The sequence below is a fragment of the Primulina tabacum genome, chromosome 1, assembly GCF_025594145.1.
Source record: "Primulina tabacum isolate GXHZ01 chromosome 1, ASM2559414v2, whole genome shotgun sequence".
In the NCBI taxonomy this organism is placed as follows: Eukaryota; Viridiplantae; Streptophyta; class Magnoliopsida; order Lamiales; family Gesneriaceae; genus Primulina; species Primulina tabacum.
In genome coordinates, this window is record NC_134550.1 from 12,786,078 (window position 1) to 12,803,541 (window position 17,464).

At 33.1% G+C, this 17,464-nt stretch overlaps 2 protein-coding genes across 7 annotated transcripts; one reads left to right on the forward strand and one right to left on the reverse strand.

Annotated features, from left to right (window-relative positions):
• Positions 1 to 4,431: 4,431 nt before the first annotated feature.
• On the reverse strand, positions 4,432 to 7,736 carry LOC142541847 (putative 1-acyl-sn-glycerol-3-phosphate acyltransferase 5). 5 transcript variants are annotated; one of them, XM_075648316.1, is made up of 4 exons: positions 7,573 to 7,736; positions 6,381 to 6,946; positions 5,864 to 5,994; positions 4,432 to 4,954 (listed from the first exon to the last, which is right to left on the reverse strand). In XM_075648316.1, the coding sequence occupies exons 2-4, from the start codon at positions 6,941 to 6,943 to the stop codon at positions 4,548 to 4,550; spliced, it is 1,101 nt and encodes a 366-aa protein (XP_075504431.1). In that variant the 5' UTR covers positions 6,944 to 6,946; positions 7,573 to 7,736; the 3' UTR covers positions 4,432 to 4,547. The 5 variants fall into 5 exon arrangements, with proteins under 5 accessions (XP_075504431.1, XP_075504423.1, XP_075504428.1 ...); XM_075648308.1 differs by having other exon boundaries at positions 6,381 to 7,012; XM_075648313.1 differs by having other exon boundaries at positions 6,381 to 7,088.
• A 6,732-nt stretch (positions 7,737 to 14,468) lies between these two features.
• On the forward strand, positions 14,469 to 16,265 carry LOC142541867 (uncharacterized). Of its 2 annotated transcripts, none has more exons than XM_075648326.1 (2): positions 14,469 to 14,585; positions 15,445 to 16,265. In XM_075648326.1, exon 2 carries the CDS (start codon positions 15,466 to 15,468, stop codon positions 16,138 to 16,140), a length of 675 nt encoding a protein of 224 aa, XP_075504441.1. In that variant the 5' UTR covers positions 14,469 to 14,585; positions 15,445 to 15,465; the 3' UTR covers positions 16,141 to 16,265. The 2 variants fall into 2 exon arrangements, with proteins under 2 accessions (XP_075504441.1, XP_075504447.1); XM_075648332.1 differs by having other exon boundaries at positions 14,509 to 14,585; positions 15,457 to 16,265.
• Positions 16,266 to 17,464: the final 1,199 nt, after the last annotated feature.

The following is a 17,464-nucleotide window of genomic DNA, read 5'->3' on the forward strand; positions in this document are numbered from 1 at the left end:
TTTGTTGACCAACAGAGCTTCAAATTATGGCATGATCGACTTGGTCACCCTGGGGCAACAATGATGCGCAGAATAATAATTAACTCACATGGACACCATCTAAAGAACCAGAAGATTCTTTTACACAATGATTATCCATGTGTAGCTTGCTCACAAGGCAAACTAATTATAAGACCTTCCCCTACAAAGATTGATGTTGAAATCCCAACCTTCTTGGAGAGAATTCATGGGGATATTTGTGGACCTAAACACCCACCATGTGGACCATTTCGATACTTCATGGTATTGATTGATGCGTCTACTAGATGGTCACATGTTAGTTTGCTTTCAACTCAAAATATAGCTTTTGCTAGATTACTTGCGCAAATTATTAAATTACGAGCTCAATTCCCAGATCACTCAATCAAGACAATTCGTCTTGATAATGCTGCTGAATCTAAATCGCAGACATTTAATGACTATTGTATGTCAATAGGGATTTCAGTTGAGCATTCGGTTGCCCATGTCCATACACAAAATGGCTTAGCAGAGTCATTTATTAAGCGTTTGCAATTAATTGCTAGACCATTATTGATGAGAACCAAACTTCCATCATCTGTGTGGGGACATGCCATATTACATGCTGCATCATTGATTCGTATAAGGCCAACTAATTATCACCAATACTCACCCTTACAACTTGCTTATGGTCGAGAGCCTGATGTTTCTCACCTTCGAGTATTTGGTTGTGCAGTACAAGTCCCTCTCCCATCTACACAGCGAACCAAAATGGGCCCACAACGTAGACTTGGGATTTATGTGGGATATGATTCACCATCTATTATTAGATTTTTTGAACCTTTAACAGGAGATTTGTTTACTGCGAGATTTGCAGATTGCCACTTCGATGAATTGGAATTTTCAAATCTAGGAGAAATAAAGTTGTGTCCCGAAGAACAACAAAAGATTTGTTGGAATGAGAAAACACTATCTCATTATGATCCTCGAAATAATCAATGTGAGCAAGAAGTTGAAAGAATCATTCACTTGCAAAGAATTGCAAATCAATTGTCTGATGCTTTTGTTAATACAAAGAATGTGACAAAGTCACATATACATGCAGAGAATACCCCTGTAAAAATTGATGTCCCCGTAGGACCAGCTATTATTCAACCTGCAAATGAATCTAAAATACGCCAGAAGCGTGGTCGACCAATTGGTTCAAAGGATTTGTACCTCGAAAAAGTAAGGTACAAGAGAAAAAAAATTCAAAAGCTCCCGAAGAAGAAATCTTGGATGATATAGTAAGAGAGATCAATGAGCCAAACTTGGATAATATTATTCCTGAAGAATCAAATTCTCATGAAAATAATGAGATTTCAATAAATTATATATCATCTCGAAAATTGTGGGATCGAAATAACACAATTGTTGACAATGTCTTTGCCTTAAATGTCGCCCTTGACATCATACATAATGAAGACCCAGAACCACAATCCGTTAAGGATTGTCAACAAAGAGATGATTGGTCAAAGTGGAAGAAGGCCATACAAGCTGAATTAGACTCACTAGAAAAACATAAAATGTTTGGACCTGTAGTACGAACACCTGAAAATGTAATCCCAGTAGGATACAGATGGGTTTTTGTACGAAAGAGGAATGAAAATGGTGAAGTTGTAAGATACAAGGCCCGACTCGTAGCCCAAGGTTTCTCGCAGAGACCTGGAATTGACTATGAGGAAACATATTCACCTATGATGGATGCCACTACTTTTCGATTCCTAATCAGTTTAGCAGTATCAGAAACTCTTGATATGCGACTTATGGATGTTGTAACTGCTTATCTTTATGGTTCACTTGATAGTGATATATATATGAAAGTGCCTGAAGGATTCAAACTATCGAAAGAAAATGGTGAAGTGCCCAAGGCTATGTTATCAATAAAACTGCATAAATCCTTATATGGATTAAAGCAATCTGGTCGCATGTGGTACAATCGTCTTAGTGAATATTTGTTAAAAGAAGGATACACAAATAATGCTATTTGTCCATGCGCTTTTATAAAAAGAACAGATGAGGGTTTTGCAATTGTGGCAGTATATGTTGATGATCTAAATCTTATTCCAGAAGAGCTTACTAAAACTGCCAATTACTTGAAAAATGAGTTTGAGATGAAAGATTTAGGAAAGACAAAATTTTGCCTCGGATTGCAGATTGAACATTTGCAAGAGGGAATATTTGTTCATCAATCATCATATAAAGAAAAAATATTAAAGCGCTTTTACATGGACAAGGCACACCCATTAGCATCACCAATGTTTGTTCGATCACTTGATGCTAACAAAGATCCTTTTCGACCACCTGAAAATGGAGAAAAAATCGTTGGTCCAGAAGTACCATATCTAAGTGTCATTGGTGCACTGTCATATCTCGCAAATTGTACTCGCCCAGATATATCATTTTCTGTTAATCTTTTAGCGAGATATAACTCATGTCCAACCCGAAGACATTGGAATGGTGTAAAACACATATTTCGTTACCTTCAGGGTACATTTGATATGAGATTATTTTATTCGACAAAATCAAAGTCTCCTTTAGTCGGATATGCAGATGCAGGATATCTTTCTGATCCACATAAAGCTAAATCCCAGACAGGTTATGTGTTTACACGAGGAGACACTGCTATATCATGGAAGTTGGTGAAGCAATCCTTAACAGCGACGTCTTCAAATCACTCTGAGATCATTGCAATGCATGAAGCAAGTTGGGAGTGTGTGTGGTTGAGATCTATGACACAACATATTCAAGAATCATGTGGACTCCCAACAGCCAAAGATGACCCAACAGTAATATTCGAAGATAATACTGCTTGCATTGCGCAGTTAAAAGGAGGCTACATCAAAGGTGATAGAACAAAGCATATTTCACCAAAGTTTTTCTATACACATGAGCTTCAAGAAAATGGTGATATTGATGTCCATCAAATTCGCTCAAGCGACAATGTAGCTGACTTATTTACAAAGGCATTACCAACTTCAATATTCAAGAAATTGGTGCACAAGATAGGGATGCATCAGTTGAAGGATCTCAGATGATTGAGATCAGGGGGAGTATCTATTGTTGTAATCTTTTTCCTTCGTTCAGATTTTTCCATTGAGTTTTTACTGACAAGGTTTTAACGAGGCAGCATTTGAACTCCCACATCTCTTAGAAGTGATTTAATGAGTCGATAATCATCTAAGGGGAGTATTATAGAAAAGATATTATAGATGATTATTGATATTGTTACCTATTCAAGTTCTGTAAATCTACTCTATAATAGAGGTCTCCAATGATGAATAAAGTATACAAAAAAAGCATTCTCTCTTCTCTATATTCTCTACTGTTCACAACAAATTGAGTTGTATAAATATTGAACGAAAAAGAACAAAAAATTAATCGAGTAATATAGAGTATCCGGATTTGGTGAGATGGTAAGCACGGATTTGGTGTGTTGGCATTCGAGGTGAAGCATACGTGCTTACGAAGCACGGATTAAAGTGATGAGGTGGAGCGTATGTGCTTCGTAAGCGTGGATTCCAGTGTATGAGGTGGATCATCTATGCTTACGAAGCACATATTAAAGCATTTGTGCAAAATTATTAGTTTTAAAATTTTTTTGAAATAATTTTTTATTTTTAAATTAATTAAAAAAAAACCCAAAGCAAACTACGAGCATTTAGATCCCAAATGATGCTTGTAAATAACATAATAGATATTAAAGACGATCATATACTTGTTGAGTATATCAAAATGGTTATATGCATATTATAACAAGCTATGAAAAAAAGTCGTTGAGTTGTCAAAATCAATCAATAAGCATATTGAAAATTGTGTCATGCTGATAAGATAACTTATCTGATTCATATATCATCTATAGTCATGCTTTTTTATTTTTTGTCGTTTAGTTTATTTCAATTGATAAATGCTAATAGTCACGTTTTAATATATTTAAATATTATCAAAATTTCGTACATATATTTTTACCTGAAAGAATAATCTAAAAAAATAAAATAGGGAAATATTTTTTCAAGCATACGATGATATGTATAGGAAGTCTCGGAGTGAAGAGGACCCTTGATTGACCTAAATAAAATCAGGAGGAAGTCATACAATATCCATCCGCTAAACAAATAAAATTTTAAATTTTATATGGATAGTTTCTAAATATAAAATTTTATTTTATTAATTCATTATAATTATCAAATTTATTGAAAATGTCATATTTCGTGTGTCAACTATTTATTTAAATGTCATGTAAAGGCAATTCCAAGAATTTTGAAGTCAATTGGAGTATCTTCTCCATTGGAGCTCAATGGGAGCAGAATATAATTCTATCCCAACACCTTATCATTTTGATCATATCATATAGTAAATTAAATAATTAAAAAAAGAAACACAAATTTGAAAGAATTGATGAAACAAATATAACACACATTCTCATCCAAGCAACATGGTCTGGATACACGTATATGTTAGAAGATAGAAATCTTTTTTCATATAATTTTATTTCATTACATGAAAAGTGCTCAAAGCTGGAAAATGGGCGTCGGCCGAAGATTAAAACATGTAGCAGAAGCCATATAAGCACAGACTAAAGAAACATAGATTCTAAACCAGATGGAGAAAAAGGTGAAAAATGTGCATGTACCGGTCAAGATCATTACAAATATGAAGTTCACTGCACACTTTATTTGAGAGAGGTCTTGCTCTGATCCTTCGCGAGGGAAATGTCCTTTTCTGTAAAAATCAGACAACATTTTATCTTTGAGGGTAAACGTATTCATCAGCCACGAAGATACCTCGATCTCAGATGTTGGGATCTCTCTCAGGGAAACACGATTAACATGGATGTGAACTTCTGCGGGGTCGACTCCAAAAATATTATCAAAGAAAGATGGGAAACGGTGCCGGTACCCTATAGTTATGTCGTAAACTGCAAATACCAAAAGTGAGTGCCATGAGTAAAATGAATATTATACAAGATAAGATGATCCAAAGCAATGTAGTGACTAAAATTAACTTCGCCATTTTCTTTGGAATATACTATAGAGCATAAAGTAAGAAATTGTGGAGTGATTAATAAGTTTGGAAAGTTCTGTCTCCAATCAGGATAGTTTGTGGAGTTTAACCTCTTCTGTTAATCGCCTCGAATCAGTGCTCTACTTAGAATTAACACAACGGAAGATGCAATACACATTCTTATTATAGGCTCGGTTCAAGTGTGCTCGTCAAGTGAAAGTCTTATAGAGTGCACCATCATAGGTGCCAGTCTTCCAAAGGATGAACAATATTATGATCACATCAATTCCATATTCCACGTAATTTTATTGCGTGACTAATAAAATTTGAAATACTCTTTTACCTACGAGGCCGGTATTTTGGACTCCGACTATGCTTTATGACATAGCTTTAAGTTTTTGAATCTGGGTTTGAAACCAGATACCTCCCAACAAGTGATTTATCATGGAGCTTCAAATTCTTAGCTTTCCATGAATGTTGTCTTGTATGTGACAGATCATGAAATCGCACTTCAGGCCACAATATATTAGGTAGAAGGGTAAAATCTGACTGTGCAAGTTTTTATATAGTTTTTCCATTCTCATTTGCTCTATATTTCAGTCTCCATCTTCTTTAAATAGAAACCAGGTGGTTCATTCAGGAAAGAAGATATAACAAATTACATATTCATCAAACCATTACGAGGTATAGAAGAAAGAGTCTTATCCATCAAATAATTTGTCAAAACACATTCTTAGCAACCGAATAGTGAATCAAATAAGGTAGCATTAAGTAGTTAATGTAAAAGAAGGTATGCTTCTTTAGGAAGAAGAAAAGAGAGAACCTGCATCCAATGATCCCCTTAAATTCTCCAAACAAGCATAAAAGCCTTTCGTCTTTGGAAGCAGGACATTTTTCAGGACAGGCAGTCCATTTTCAGAAGCATACTTTTGACTTCTCTTGCATTTCTGTTCTCTGAACATTTAAAGCAGAAATAAGTAAGATAAGAAAAAAGCTGAATATAAACACATCATATAGAAGTTCCAATTGGATGACTTCTTTTATGTATGCAATATACAAAAATGTTGGAAAAACAATAGGGTGAGGGTATGCCAAAAATTATAGCTAGTAACTACAGCATAATTCAACCATTTTAAGTAGTATAACAGCTCAAAAATCACATTTTAATCGATGTGCCACGGAAACAACCACACAAAATGGTAGTTACAATTTTTGGTTCCCAAAGGACAACCGTTTAGATATCAACATCAAAAAGTGCCACTTTCTTACGTGCGAGCCTGACATTAAGGTAACATGAAAGAAACATTTATTTTAAGAGACAGAGGCAATAGAGAAAATACGTGAAATCCGTGCCCTCTGGGAAAACAGCAAGCCAAAGAAGATCACGAGGATCTGTGAATTCCGAGAGCATCTGATGCACAGTTGATGCATCAACATCCCATTTCCTCTCCACGGGAATAAACTCCATAACATAAAATACCCAACCAAAAACAGGTAGTTTCATCAAACTACTCTTGAGGATATACCTAATGTAACCGTGACATCCCTTCCGCAATGCAAGATCCCACAAATACATCCAATCCACCTCGGTTCTATGGTTCGCGATAAGCAATACACGTTCCTTGTCTGGAACTTGGTCTCCAGAGAATACAACTTTAGTCTTGTTTATTTTCTCGAAAAAGAAAGGCCATAGCGCAATCCAGATCCCGAAGAAGAACGCTGATGCTTTTCTACTGTGATGTACACTGAAAAATCTCAAGATAATGGCTGTCCAAAAACCACAGTAAACTAATAACACAAAGGCTGTTGAGACTAGCACCAATAAACAAAGAACTCCACGTATTACTCGCAATGTGGTAAGTGGGTAATGCCTCTGGTCTTCTATAACCGAGTCAGAGTCCATCAGCTACAAAACCAGTAAGTGAAACCCGAATTTCCAACGAATTCGCAAGGTGAAAAGATTGATCACTCTCTATTTCAGAAGGCAATTTGCAACTCGAATTTCAGTTCGGCATCAAAATATTAAAGATCAACAAAATAAATATAATCTGGTGAAAATATGAACCTCTCAATTAGTATTCAATTAGCTACAGAAAAACAAAACATAAAATAAACTACACGACGTCGAAAAAGTTGCAATGTTTCAACAAAGCACAAACAATTTCAGCCATCAAATGATGAGGGATAAATTTTATGATCGAACCCTCACATTTTGGTCAGAAAACACAAACAAACCACAAGTACGATAATTTTCCATCATAAGCAGCATATACCACGAGCCTCACAATTGATCTACCCCGTAGTACATAAATCAAACAATCTGCAAAAACCCACGAGTCTTAACTACAAACCCCACAAAATGCATCAAAATTGAAGGAAAATGAGTTAAAATGTAGATTAAACTGAATCATGCAAATTACAAAATCTCCAAGAAGAGAGACACGAAGACAGGCACAAGCTTTGATAGAGTAGTGGGAATACTTCCGAAATGTCTTTATTTTATAAATTCAAGAATAATCAAATGAACTTTACCTTTGATACACTGAAAAGATTCAATCTTTTGTTTTCTTTGAATGTATTTTTAATGTGAAACGAAGATTCTGGTGGAATTTCGCGGTACAAGAAGACTATGCGGAGTGTAGTGTCTTGGAAATAATTTGGGAGTGGAGAATTCCACCTCAAGGTGGTGTAGATAGTACTTGAATCATCATTCTGGTCTGCCAGCTTACTTTTATTATTATTATTTTTATTTCTACATCTTCATTCTTTAAAAAATAAAATAGCTGTCGCTCTTTTTTAATTTTTTTTGACTTCTAATATTATTTGTAATAAAAAAATTAAATATTTTTTATAATTATACAAAATTATCCATATTTAATTTTATTTAATTTTCTTTCTAATATATACGATTTTAAATACATTTTTTTCTTCTCCAATTCAGTCTAGGATGTAAAACATTAAATCGTTACTTATAAATTTATATTTTTAACATTATTATATATACCCTACGTATATAATGCTGACTATTAAATGAATCACCAGTAATTATTTACAATGTGATATATTGAATTTTCTCTTTCAAAATAAAAAATTAATCTAATATAATTAAATTTTTTAGATGAAAATTTTCTGTATAATATGATTATATGCGTACTCACCGTGTAAATATTTATTAATATATTATCAAACGGAGAAACTTAATAACGTCAATGGAATAGATTATAAGATAGATTAGTTTAATTAAGTCGGGATTATTTTAAAAAATTTAATAACGATTTAACATTTCGTCGATTTCTTTTGGTGCACATCGGATAAACTTACATGCTAACACAATATCATGTCAATCACGTTAGTAGCATAAAACCGCATTACAAGATTCGAACTCATAATAAATGATCAAATATTCACCTTATATTATCTTAATTTTACATTCATATTTTGTGGTTGTTATTTTTGCAATTATAAATAACAACCACAAAATACGAAAAAATCATTTTCAAAAGTGTCATTTTCAAATACTAAAAATCATTTTTCAAAAGTGTCATTTTCATTTTTTAAAAGCACGTTTTAATTATGAGGACAGAAACGCAGTTAATTTTTTTATTTTATAAGTTACGAAAATACATAATACTTTTACTTGTAATTAATAATTTTAAAATATTGTAACATGTGTAATTAATTATATATTATAATAAAACTATTATGGTTAAAAGAACTTTTGTTCAATGATTTGGCATGTTCATCTTCTTTTCGATCCCAACTCTTTTTGCGTGGAACGAACAAATGTTTTTAAAGACGGTGGACATCGTTTTTTGTTCATCCATTTTGCGTGGGATGAACTAAGGATTTTAAAACGACGAATGCCGAATTTTTTTTTTTTATTATTGGATAATTGTGAAAATCAATTATATTATCGAACGTATAAAAATTCTATTTATTTCCGAAAGATTTGAGCAATAATATAATTCATAAATTGCTCAACCCGGACTCGAACCCGAGCCAACCTGAAAACTCTCAACTCGAACTCGAACCCGAACCCGAACCTGATCCAACCTGATCAATTCGATTTTGAATTTTTTTAAATTTTTTTAAAGAAAAAAAATAAAATTCAAAAAAATATTTTAATTTAAATACATAATAACAAAATCTTCCTCGTATATATGATTCAAATTTGAAAGTTTAATTGTAGAAAAATAGAATATATTTACTAAATCAAATAAAAATAGTTCAAAATAAATATTAAATTATAAAAATTTATGATATAAATATATAATAAATATTTTTTCAGATATACAATATATAAAAATGTAAACAATATTTATTAATTATATTATTTTAAAAAAATTAAAATTTTCGGGACCTGGGTTGACCCGAATCCAACCCAACCCAACCTCGATAATTTTTTTCCAGTTAGCTATCGGTTTCTGACCCGAACCTGAAAACCCCAAACTCAAACCTGATTTTTTTGGGTTGAACAGTGTCTGGTTGGTGGGTCGTGTCTAATTTTGACACCCCTAAGATAGGTTGATTCCAAATATATGTAATTCTTAAAACTGAACCAGACCATTGGTTAGATCGGATAACCGGATAAAAAGATCTCTTGTGAGACGGTCTCATGAATCTTTATCTGTGAGACAGGTCAAACCTACCGATATTCAGACTAAAAAGTAATACTCTTAGTATAAAAAGTAATATTTTTTAATGTATGACCCATATAAGAGATACGTCTCACAAAATACGACACATGAGACCATCTCACATAAATTTTTACTGTAACGCCCCGAAAATTCGAAGATCCACGCAAACCACGTGCATGCAATTATTAAATTCTTTTGTATTTTAATTAAATGTTTTAATTGCATTAATTATTTATGTGGTGCATATTGATATGTTTAAATTGTATTTTTCTACATGGTTGCATTAAAATGTATTTTTAAATGGTTATTCGAGTTGCGATCGAGGAACGGAGATCGATGGCTGAAAAATAGGAAAACGTTTTCATTAAATAATTATTTTTAATTATTTAAAATATGGTTGATGGTTTTTCATATTTTTGAAAATAAGAGGTTTTGAGGTGATTTTATACTTCGGGACGTAAATTTTATCGGTGTTGGTTTTTCAACTAAAATACGAGCTTTTTGGCAACTCGGCTAATAAATTCACAAACTTATTTAAACAAAAACTTTGATAACATTTTATTAAATTCTAATTTAGGCTAATGGGCTTAATTTAGTGGCTTAATAGGCCTAAGCCTAATTAGCAAATTAATTAGCTATTTAAAATCATTGAGCACCAAAACCCTTGATTTCACAAATCCAAACTCACGCCTCCCCACTCCCAAAATTCAGAAAGACTCTCCCCACCCCCCTTATACACGATACACACACACAAAATAACTTGAAGAAAAGTTCAAAAGTTGCAAATGGTTTCAAGCCATCGTCTTCTCTCCTGCCGTTCTTCGATTTGTCAACGTAAAATCGTGAGTTAAATACGCAAAGCACGTCATACATCTCCTTTTTCTCATCCATCATATCATATTAATGTTTTAATTATTGGATGCATGAAGTACATGACTTATTTTCCAGAATTTCAAATTATTGCACTTATAAGTTTCGGTTTCATGATTTGTGGATGCATTAAATTGTTCAAGCATGTTAGGGGGCTGCCATTATGTCAAGTCAAGTTTAAACAAAGGTTTTATGTGATTTAGAGACACACACGATTCACCAAAAGCAATAGGAGCAAGGCAGGAAGAACCGAAATCTGCTGTCATGGGGGGAAAGGTGATCGGGCTGCAAGTTTTAGGGTGATGCGGGGCCTTGGCTGGGGCAAGGGCTGTCATGGGTCAAGGCTAGAGTCCTAGCCAAGCTAGGACTCGAGTTAGGGGCTGGGGAAGAGTCCTAGCCATGCTAGGACTCCACCCGAGAACCCTGCACAGATTGGTGCAGGGTTTGCGCTGCTTCCAGGCGTTGGGGGCTTGGTCTGGGGTTCAAGGGACGGGTCGAGGCGATGCACTAGAGTCCTAGGAGGGTGCACGAGGGGTGGTGCAAGGGCTGAGCTCGTGGTTCAAGGGATGGGGAGCAAAACATAGAGTCCTACACCACTAGGAGTCTCGGCCAGAATAGGTGGGTCTTGGGGTGGCTCGTTTTTGTTGTTGGGGCTGGGTTCTTAGTGTTCTAAGGTTCCAGTAGGATATTTTAAGATGTGGGTCAAGTTTTGGGTCAGGCATGGTTTGGGGGTAACTCGTGAAAATCGAAAGTTGGCTCGGGGTCGAAGTTTAGGTGTCAAAATAGGGTTTTAAACTAATGAAATTTGGAAAACGGCTCACGGGGGTCGAGTCGTGGTCCTATAAGGGCTAAAATAATATAAAAAGACTAAATTTAAAATTTAGAAATTTTATATTAAAGTTTGGGATTTTTTCGGGATTAAAACACCGTCAAAACAGTTAATTAAAGATAAATGAAAAAGTCTAATATTTAAGCTAAATAAAATTATGAAAAATTTCATGTAAGCTTAAATAATTATTTGGGACATGTTAAAGTCATGAAATCAAGAAAAAGGGCGAGATCAAAAAATGTCGAGTCCAGGGGTGAAACGGTCTTTTTACACCTAAAAATTAGTAAACGTCATGGCAGTGCCCTAAATGCTATTTTTATTTTTAAATATTTATGAAATGTTCATGATTAAATTAGGATTTTTAAATGTCTAAGAGATTTTTATGATTTAAGGAATACATTTAAAAGACATGTTGCATGCTTGGTTTTAAAACAAAATGTTATGTTATCATGTTATGCATGATTTTTATAAAGTGATGAGAATGTAAATGTTGAAGGAAGTGAAGTGATTGTGACTAATTCGTTAATGTTGGCGATGTCGTGAGGGCTATGGTCCCAGTGGGAGCCCGACGATCGTGTTTTCATCATTACGAATATGTGGTAACGGTTATGTAGTAACGGTTTTGTGGTAACGGTAAGAATGTGGATATTGTGAGGGAAAAGGCCCCAGAGGGAGCCTCGACGATCGTATTTCTATTCGAAAAATGATAGGCCAGAACCCAGTTGACCGGTGAGAGTGTTGCTGGTGTCCCCCGCCGCCCAGTACTGTGGTTACATGTAGATGGATCCATCGATTTATGATCATGATCAGGAAAGTCACAATTAACGATCTGAATTCAACAAAAGGAAAAGGAAAAAGAAAAAAGGAAAAAATGTTTATGATCATGAAAAATGTTTTATGTCATGTCATGTTGAGGAAAAAGGAAAATGTTAAGGTTTATGTTATGCATGTCATGAAAATGTTTATGCTTAAGGTTGATGCATCATTATGAAAATGTTTCTATTTAAAGTTCATGCATCATAAAAAGGTTTACGAAAATGTGCATGTTTGAAGTTTATGCATCTTCATGAAAACGATATTTTAAGTACAAGTATTTTTCACTGTTATATGTTGACTGTATTACGTATTAGTTGCTATAAAGATGATGGTGTTGAGTCTTTAGACTCACTAGGTGTGATGAATGCAGGTGAGGTTGAGGGTGGGCTTGACGGATGATTTGACTGGACCGATGGCGCACACAACCCGAGGACCAACGCTTCCATTTCTTCCGCATTTACGATTACGACTTATGATTTATGTTAAAGATTTTAATACTATCTATTTATGCTTTTTGAGAGGTTTAGTATGGGCTATACTTTTCAAATTTATTGCTTTTTAGGTTTGGTAAAATGCGACGATTTCATTTTTATGACCTTTTCACTTGAATTTTAGAATGCTAGTTGGTCGATGTTTTATTTTAAAGAAGAAAAAAAATATTTTCATGAGGTTTATGTATATGACCGAAAAATTGAGTGTAAAAAAAAATTTTAGTACTTTTAAAGCAATAAAAAGGGCAGACGTTTCATTTATCTAACCAGATACTACAAGTTATTGGATCGATCGATTAATCAAATTGTCATTGATCTAGGACACAACATTATTAAAATAAACTATGGATGTTATATTTTTATATGAACCAATGGTTCAATTACTACAAACATATTAGGTTGTTTCATATTAAAAATCTAGTGAAATTCCTAATAAATATAACAATATTATAATAATGATTAATTATAACAAGAACTCAATCATTTGGGCGATGCGGACGAGTTTCATGTAGAACTAGAGATAAAATATAAAAACATATACAAAGTTTAGACTTAAAGTGCAAATTTATATAATTTGATTATATGATATTGATACTAATATTAATATTAATGTTTAAATATAGTTATAGCTAGTTGTAATAATATAATTCAAATATTTTTAAATCATACAAGAGTCCAAAATCTACATATTGACTGATCTCGTTGCATAAATAATCTTCCCAATAATTATGATAGTCAATAAAGGTTGATTGTATTTAATGTTTTAACCATGTTTTTTCCATTTAACGTGATCGTATCAATTAACAATATTGATTATCGCTATCTCCATAAGAATTTAAGTCTCAAAGATCATTTATTCATCTTTTTTTTTTTTTAAAAAGATGAATATATATTGGCTCTTTGCACTAATAACTCATTAGCATAACCAATTAGTTAGTCAATAAATATATCATGGATGATCACTGTACAATTTTATAAAAAAATTCCAAACCAAATTGTCATATGCGGTTGATCAGTCTTTAACAAAATAGCGGTTTTACATGTAGAATTAATTTCACGGTTTTGAGTTGTTTTCGATAGGTTGCGTCCGTTTGAGATTTTTTTTTGAATGATAAATTAGAATGTATAATATTAAAACACATATTCAAATTGGTTTAAAATCAATAACAATATATAGCGTCTTTCAAATAAATATATCTCAAATCATAAAAAATAAAATTATATAAAATAATAATCAAGATTCAAAATCAAGTTAATAATCAGACATAACAAGACACTCACAACAAAAATGACATTTTCATCATGCTATTATTTTTTACCTTCTAAACTTCAAACAAAATATTTGTAATATAAATATATTTATAATAATAATAATAATAATAATAATAATGTGAGAACTTGCGGTCACTATCATTCGATGCACAATGGATAATCTCCGAACTAACACAATAATTTATAAATCATGTTAGTCAACTAAACTACATTGACCAAGTCATATTAAGAATGTTAAACTAAATTTTGCACGAAGATTAAAATAGTATTGTATAAAGGAATGTGGGGAATGATAACATAACGTAACAATTCGTATGTTTCTCCCCTCCTATTAATTTTTCTCTTAAAAAATGATTTCGTAAATCCCTGTAAATTTCTTATTTATTATTTGTTGGGAAGGGCCTATCCATTAACCCAACCATTTACTCTTCCAGGCCCATCATGGCCCACAACGTGTCCTATGATTTATCCTGTAGTCCACAAATATTCCTAATTTACAAATCGGCCCCTTGTAGTCCAAATATTCCGCTGTATATAAATTCAGCCATCTACAAATTCACGAACCACGTCACGTTTCTTCCTTCCTACCTAACCTACCAATTACCTTCGCTCCAATTCCAGCTCCAGAAGGCAAGTATTTGTTTTTTCTGGTTTTTTTGAATTATCTGTCGATCAATTTCTTATGCATTGTGCCTTAAATTAGCTGGTTTTTTCCCTCATAATTGGGTGAATTTCTGTTTTCTTGTATGACTTTTTTATTTTTTTTACTAATGAAGTAGCTGTTTTTCTTAATTTTTCCTGAATTTTTTGTAGTTATTGGGTAGTCAAAGATTCAGGGCTTTGTGGTGTTAAGTGTTTTGTTATGTTATAATTAATAGGAGTTCGATTTTTCACTCATTGGTGATTGGAGATTAGATAATGATATATAGTTGATTGCTTACAGCTCTGAGTTTGATTTTTCGTATCATTTAGGAATAAATTGTGTAGAAGTTATCTGATCTCGAGGAGTCGTAGTGCTTTAGTTAATTCCTTTCTTGCTTCAAAATTGAGTTGGATAAACCTTTAATCTGAAAGAAATTTTGCATGAATTCCTTATGTTAAAGATCTAGCTTATTTTTTAAGCGATAAGGATTATCGATTTTCTTGAAGGATGAAGCGGTGAGACTGATAGCTTTTCAAGAAAAAAGGATTATGGATTTGGTTGTTGAATTGCTTCGGGGGAATTCCTATTTTTCCCTTGATCGATAATTTGGATTTCCTACTAACGTGGTTGAAGTGCATGTAAGGGGGGTTAGAAAATTTTGAAGAGGGGGGTGGCGATGAAAATATTGGGTAGGAAACACATGTATTTTTTAAAAAATTAAACATGGAATTTCAACATTTTCATTTGAGTCGGGTGATCGATGTGCTTACCTCCATTTGAGTCCTCCCCCGTTTTGATTATTTAGGCATGGTTTTTCTTGTCGAATGAATTACGAGATCTTTTCAGGTCTGCATCGAGATTGTGAACATGGACTGCGGAATTGCTGAATCAGCAGATGCCTCTAGTTTACCTGATATAATACCCGACCCTGGGAATTTCGAGTGCAACATCTGTTTTGAGTTGGCACAGGAGCCGATTGTGACACTCTGCGGTCACCTTTACTGTTGGTCTTGCCTCTATCAATGGCTTCAAATCCACTCATATTCTCACGAGTGCCCGGTTTGCAAAGCTATTGTTCAAGAAGAAAAATTAGTTCCAATATATGGGAGGGGTAAATCAAGTTTCGACCCAAGAACCCGTTTCATACCTGGAGTTTCTATTCCAAACCGACCGATGGGACAGAGGCCGCAAACTGCCCCACATGTAGACATAAATTTTGGCCGCCAAAACAACCTGGATCCCCTATCCGGATTGATGCCAATGGGAGTTGCAAGGTTCGGTGACCAAACCATAGGGACCCTATCTAATATTTTTGGTGCATTGCCAGCCATTTTTAACCTTCAGCTACATGGTTTTCATGATGCTACTGTTTATGGAACAACTTCTGGTACACCATATTTGTTCTCGAGTTCCTTCCATGGAGGGTATGTTCATGGTTTTCATCATTATCATTCGGGTCCAATCGAATGGAAACCAATAGCTTGGAAGCTGATTTTCATTGTTCTTGTTATTCTTGTGCTCTTACATCTGATTGTTGCTTGAAGTTTATCCCTTGATGGGGTTAGAATTCCTTGATATGAAACTGTATATTATAGTTCAGTTGTGTTCCACTTGTGTATTAGACCAATTGAGCACATTTCAATGTGATTTGCTCTTATTTTATCTTATTAATCACATTTCATATTGGAAATGTTACAAGTAATATGCTCTTATTTTGTCTCGTAATTGACCGACCGGATTGATTTAGTTCAAAGCTGTAGTAGCGGAAGCTAGGAAGATAACAATTACAACCCAAGAAGTAATAATTACTTGGTCATGGACTTAGGAAACCTACAAATTCAGCTTGGTTAATTTAGAAATTCAGCTGTTGTGATATGAAAAATAAGTTGTTTTGGTTTATTTGGTTGCGGTTTCAATTTTTTTTAAAATTCTAAATGGACTTCAACTTTTTATAAATGAATAAGTATAATATGAGATAATCTCTCATATATATATCCGTGATATCGTTGACCCCGTCTGTATTTACAAACAAAAATAATATTTTTAGCATAAAAATAATATTTTTTTATGAACTGAGTCGAGTTACAAATTCATCTCATAAAAAAATATCGTGCGAGGATTTTATACGAGTTTTTGTGTTTATAAATATTGTTATCTACACTCCAAAATATTAATTACCCGTCATCTTATCTATTTAATTGTGTACTTAACTAGAGTAGGGTTACAATTACTTTTAGTATGTAAAACAATTTGGATTCGTCATCTTATCTATTTAATTGTGTACTTAACTAGATTAGGGTTACCATTACTTTTAGTATATAAAACAATTTTGATTAACCTTAAATAACTCCGTCTCAACAGGGAAACATTTTTTAGACGATCTCACACGTCAATTTTGTGAAACAAATATTTTATTTAGGTCATCTATAAAAAATTATTACTTTTTACGGTAAAAATATTATTTATTATTGTAAATATGGGTAGAATTGACACGTCTCACGGATCATCAACAAATAATTTTTCTATATTTTAAAATCTTGTCATAATTTTGTATCTTATATATGGATAAAACATAAAATAGAAAATAACCAAATAATCTTATTTTTCATCTTAAAATTTAATATTTGTCATACATATATTATGTCAAATTGTAGTATGGTTACCCAAGGTATTGATGAATTGTTTTTACGAAATATATGAAAATATCCGGGTGTTTCCTTTTGGTATAACTTTTAATTCACCAAAATTTTATTAAAATTTGGGATAAGATACAAAATATATTTAAAACTGAATTTAAAATTAAGATTCTTCCATTGTATACCAAATAATTTTTTTTTATGAACCCGAATTTCGAACATCTCCCCTA